Here is a 5923-nt window from a genome sequence, read left to right as displayed (position 1 = left end):
AAGGAGAGGGCTTTACCCTTCAGGTAATGTGACATCAAGAATACTTGTTCGTCTCTGGGGACCTGACCTTCTTTACAGAACTGAGTCATTTCCATTGTGAAGCAGTGGAACTTCTTGCTGTCTGCAGTACCATCATACGGAGTAGGAGGGATTGGCTTAATAATCTGTTTCTGACTAGATCTATGCCTTCTATGGTGGTGGCCATGATGATGATGAGATCCATGCCTTCAGCAGTGGCGGCAATGATGGCGACTATCACAAGATGAGTCTGAAGCTTCTGAAGAGCCTGATTCTGATGGTGAGTCACTACTTGAGTCTGAAGAGCTCGAGTCTGAATCCGAGGGATCACTATCAGATGGAGAAGAGTATGAATAGCTTGAATCTGAATCCGAATCATCACTAGAAGAGGAATCAGAGCTTGAAGGATCTGAATCGGAGAAGCTAGCATGCTGCTTGCTCTTCCATTTCTCATTCTTCTTCCTATTGAGCTTCCGTTTACGTTCCGGTGAGGCTTTCTTCTTAGATTTACCAACTGTTAGAACATTGGCTAAGAAGCTATCAGCTGGAAGCTGATCTGTTGGACAAGTAGAGCCATGCCAGCTCCCATGATGACTGCTTAAGGGTGCTCTGGACTTGCCCTGAACCACCTCTTCCATCCAACGATCAAACGCGCTTGCCAGCGGCTCAAGATTATGAACATTCTTCTTCTTAGAAGTCCTTTTCTTTGATTTTGTAGGCTTTTTCTGATATTTTTTCAGTTCAGTATCCTCAGGATCTTCATCAGAAGTTTCCTCAACCTCGAGAACATCATACCGGCCAGTCTTACCAACCAGTTTCTTAGTTCGCAAAGCCTTGGACTTGCCAGAAGCTTTAGTCCGCTTAGAAGACTTTCTGACCTTTGCGAATCCATCCTCATGGTGCATTTCAGGTTCAGGTTCATCCTGATGACCATCAAGTGATTCCTGGATCTCATCACGGACCTGGTTCCAGTTCTTGAGCGCCTCACGTTGAGCCTCAATGTCCAATTCTGAATCATCAACTTCCTGGTTATGATCGGCAAATTTTCCCTTTGCAATATATGAGCTTGGGCCTGGTGTTGCATTATGGGTTTCAGGTGGGTTGCGAGCCTGCTTCTGAGCAACCTTATCCTGATGTTTTGCCAGGATTTCTCGCTGCTCGGCAGTCAGATTACGTTCTGCAGCCCTAACTGTAGAAGCTTGTTCCTTGGTGAGCTTCTTTGCTTTATGCTGCTCCTTAAAGCGAACTGCATTCCTACTCAGGTCATCCAGACTCTGAGTATGACGAAGCCTTGCAGGCCTTGCTGGTTGAAGGGGAGTAGGTTCCTCAGCATCAGTCTTACTAGATGCTTTCTTGGATTCCATGCTACTACTAGAACTAGATGTATCAGATTCATCATCATATTCTACATTACTACGAGACAAATTCTTCTTTGAAATACCCGCAGCAGTCAGATTCCCTTGGGAACTGACATCCTCATCATCCTCCGAGTCAGAAGGAGATGATTTCTCCTCCTCCGCTTGTACATGAGCAGAAGGAGGGTTCCTCAGCACGGCGTTGCCAGACGCTGGAACACGGCTCGCAGCCAGACCAGGAGCAGAGCCCTGAGCACTCGCAGTGCTGGATTCTGCCGGGATTTTAGTATTACAGATATCTGGGGACAGCTCACCAGATAACTCGGATAAAGGACTCTCCACCCTTGGCAAGGCTGGCCCTGTTGCAACAGTGTTGCGGCAGCTGCGCAAGGCGTAACGAGACATCCTAATAGGTATACAGAAGATACAGTGTCGAAATCGGAGTGGCCTTGGGTGATCAAGCCTCAGTTTTCCAGAGATCGACGAAGAGAGAGAGAGAAAGAGATTTAAAGAAAAAAAGCGCAGATGTAGTTGAGAGAGAGATATAGAAATAAGCAGAGAAACAGCCAATGGAGCTGTCAAAAATATGAGAGGGTGGCGAAAGTCACGTACTCTCACGAAGGAGTTTCATGCAGTGTGTGACAGGTGTAAAGGCTGGTCGTTGCAAAAAACCCGAGCTACTACAGCAGTACATAGCTCTTATATACTACTAGCTAATATCAAATAGATCCTATCGAATGCGTCGAGAATGGTGGAGCGTGTGGAGCGACGAGGGGGAGAAATGAAGGGTAAGGACCGGGCCAAAGGCCGGCTCGTTACAGGACCATAGAAAGCACTCTCATCAGTGGTGCTGTTATCAATGGCGGAAAGAAAGGAGTTCATTAAGAATTTCGGCCAAGGCTGAGCGCTAGCGTTTGCCATTGTGTTCTGCGAAAAAATGAGTATTGATCAAAGGAGCACGACTAAGTACACACCTGCGTGGAAGAAGATTAGGCTAGCAGTTGCTACTGACCGGAGTTTTTGAATTCAATGCCTAATTCCCTTACCGGGCAACTCGTCGTCAGTGTCAGCGCCCTCATGTATAGCATCGAGTTTCGCACCTAGTTGCACCCATGCTCCGAGTCCAGGTAAAGGGTACGCAACTTCACAATCGCCCACTGTCGCCAATACCGAGTTCTGTTGTGGAAGAAAGAGGAAGCCTCTCCGTATGCCTTCGCGAGTAGACAACTGTTCATATGCAGTCCGAGGCGTCGATTTCCTTTCGCCTTCGTGAGTCGGGCCCTGAATGAGCCAATCAGAGGGAAGCACAGCCTCTGGTTGGAGTCGAAATTAAATTTGACATCAAGGTATATAAGTGTCACCCCGGCATTCATTCTGTCTTTGCCTTTAACGCTGACCTTGGTCGCGCTGAACGAGAATTCTTCAACTCCCACTGATTGTCCAAATCGCCGTAGTCATTCCAGAGCTATTTATTATGTCGACATACAACCGCTTGGGTATATTACTCGCGTCTTCAGCTCGTCAACTCGTCTAATATTGAGTTAACAGAATACCCATACGCGACGGGCGTCGTATCCGAGAAATATACACCCTATCGAGTCGCATCCACCGACAGTCATCTTTTGCCTGAAGGTCCATCTCCTTACAAGACATTTTATACCTTCTCCAACTATCTTTTAGGCTACATCGACCAGTACGGCGCTTCTACTTCCACGGGCCACCACCCCGCCAAGCCCATTGCTACGAGTACGTGTCGTGGCTCATTTTTGCTTCGCACCGTCTCATCGCTCTCTTGTGTAGCCCCCTTACACCTTCCCTTTCCTCCCTGCATTAGCACGGCCCAAGCGCCATGCGATGTCAACAGTGTGTCTCTGCTTCACATTTGCAAATCACCTGTCTCATCACAAGATGTAGAGCCCTCTTCTTGGGTCCAGGAATACTCAATGTCCGCTGTTTCGCCATTCTTCTCTCCTAACGAAACGGGAGGGTGGTCTCCCTTCGTCTCACTGTCCTCTGAGATGACTCCAGACCGTGAGTCTAGTAATTTGCACTGGGATCATATCACCTTTCTCATCGAGTTCTTGCAGTGCTCTTCTCCTCGCCTTCAATATCAGACGACTGTCCGAACGTGTTTGATATTCAATTCGGACGTTCCCTGCATCAGCAACAAAAGCAGCGTGAACAACAACAATCTCAAGAACCGCAGCTTCCACCCCGTTTCCCCGAGCAGTTTTCCTCCCCCCAACTCCGAGCTCCACCGACCATCAACAAGTCTAATATTAAGACTTCGCCATCTTCTCAAGACAATGCTTCCACACGCCGCCGCCACCCATGCCTCATCCCCGGATGCCAGAGGCGTTTTACAAGCCAGTATACGCTCAAAGTACATATGCAGGCACACAAACCCAAGCCTCGTGTATCGTTCGTATGCACGCTCGGTTGCGGGGAGCGGTTCTCTAGGCAACACGACCGGCTCAGACACGAAGTGGCGAAGCACAACAAGGTCTGCGAGTTTTCGTGCGAGGCATGTGGGCGGTTTTTCTCCATGGCCAAGACACTGGGCAACCATAAATGTCCTGTTGCGCAAGGTGAAACGAGATGGGTCAATAATTAGCGATGCCTTCTCTTCTTTTGTGTATTTTTACATCTTTTTTATGGTATTTTCGGGTGCGCACAAATGGAGCCAATACTTTCCAGGTCCTACCTGTCTCGTAGTTCGTGTCATCGCTTCACTCCTATGGAGATATTCCGTGATGAGGTGGGTGTCATTAGGTAGTCTATTGTAATACTTTTTACTTGGCTCCCCTCATCCGCTTCTTCTGATCCAAGATAGCCTTTCTCAGACGTATAGCCTTGGGGGTAACCTCTACAAGTTCATCATCAGCCATATACGCAATACTCTCCTCAAGGGACATGATTCTCGGACTCGCAATGACAAGCTTCTCGTCCGCGCCTGCCGCTCGAATGTTGGTAAGCTTCTTCTTCTCGCAAGGGTTCACATATAGATCTGATGCCTTGGAACACTCGCCAATAACCATACCCGGATAGACGTTCGTGGTCGGGTGAATGAACATGATTCCACGAGCTTGCAGAGGCGCAATGGCGTAGGCGGAGGACTCGCCTAGGGACATGGAAATCAGAGAGCCGTTGCGTCCAGTGTCAATAGTGCCCTTGTAAGGCATGTAGCCTTTGAATATGTGGTTCAGAGTGCTGTATACAACAGGTTCAGCGAAACGAAGAACAGAAATGGTGGTAGCCCTCACCCCTCGCCATGGACATCATTTTTAAATTCCCCAGCCATATATCCAAGTAGACCGCGAGCAGGCACCTCCATCTCAATCCTCATGAACCCAGGCTCTGCCGGCTCGTAGTTTTTCATCTCGCCCTTCCGCATTGTGAGCTTCTGGATGACTGTACCCGCCCATTCCTCCTTGACGATTATAACGCAATCCTCGATAGGTTCAAGTTTCTGGCCGGGATTATCAGGATCAGGGATCATAACAGCTTTGGGCGGGCCAATCGTAAACTCGAAGCCTTCACGACGAAGCGTCTCAAAGAGGACGCCAAGATGCAAAACGCCACGACCACGGAGTTCCAACGACTCGGCTGTGGCGCCAGGTAGAACGCGTAGAGCAACATTAGTCTCGGCCTCGCGCAGCAGACGTTCACGAATAACCTGGCTGGTCAACTTGCTGCCCTCCTTTCCAGCGACTGGACTGTCATTAGGGTAGATACGGACGGAGATGGTCGGAGGGTCGATGGGAGTTGTCTTGAGAGGCTTGACGTCGTCTCCTGGGCTAACCAGACTGACGTTGACGCCGCCGATACCTGCCTGAATTTTGATACCAGCAATAGAGACAATCTCGCCTGCAGCTGCAACATCACGCTCTACCCTCTCCAGGCCAGCACGAGAGAAAATCTTTTTGACTTTTCCATCCCCAACTTTGTTGCCTTCTGCATCAAGCGCCCAGAGCGTGTCACCTACGCGCAGCTGACCCGATTGTATGCGTCCTAGGTATAGCATTCCAACATATGAATCGCTTTCTATTTGAACGGTGAGCATAGAGAAGGGATCGTCTGAAGAGAGATGTGTTGGGGGCGGGACCTGGGAGAGAATCAAATCAAAGAGCGGTTCCATGTTGCCATTCGTCGGGGCTGGCGGAGGCTGGTCAAAGGTAGCCCATCCCTCCTTTGCAGAGGCATATACGACAGGGTACTCCATCTGGTCGTCGGTGGCGCCAAGGGTTGCGAAGAGGTCGAAGAGGTCGCTCTCTACCTGAGCGGGGCGACTGGTGGGACGATCAGCCTTATTGAGTACTACCAACGACCTAGACGAGTCAGATAGAGCAACGAGGAGAAGATGAAAAGACAGACTTGAGTCCTCCTGCCAATGCCTTGCCCAATACGAAACGAGTCTGTGTCATTGGACCCTCCGTAGCATCTACGACGAGTGCTACACCGTCAACCATGCTGAGAACACGCTCGACTTCTCCTCCAAAATCTGCGTGACCAGGCGTATCGACGATATTGATGAGATTATCGCGGTATTT

At 49.4% G+C, this 5923-nt stretch overlaps 1 protein-coding gene across 1 annotated transcript; it reads right to left on the bottom strand.

Annotated features, from left to right (window-relative positions):
• Nucleotides 1-227: 227 nt before the first annotated feature.
• On the bottom strand, nucleotides 228-1778 carry EV420DRAFT_1711490 (uncharacterized protein; the record flags this gene model as incomplete). Its single annotated transcript, XM_060479637.1, has 1 exon — nucleotides 228-1778. One exon carries the CDS (start codon nucleotides 1776-1778, stop codon nucleotides 228-230), a length of 1551 nt encoding a protein of 516 aa, XP_060321310.1.
• Nucleotides 1779-5923: the final 4145 nt, after the last annotated feature.

Source organism: Desarmillaria tabescens (genome assembly GCF_030435595.1).
Source record: "Desarmillaria tabescens strain CCBAS 213 chromosome Unknown EV420scaffold_402, whole genome shotgun sequence".
NCBI classification, from domain to species: Eukaryota; Fungi; Basidiomycota; class Agaricomycetes; order Agaricales; family Physalacriaceae; genus Desarmillaria; species Desarmillaria tabescens.
Note: the sequence above shows the minus strand (reverse complement) of the source record. Positions and strands in the feature narration are given on the sequence as shown.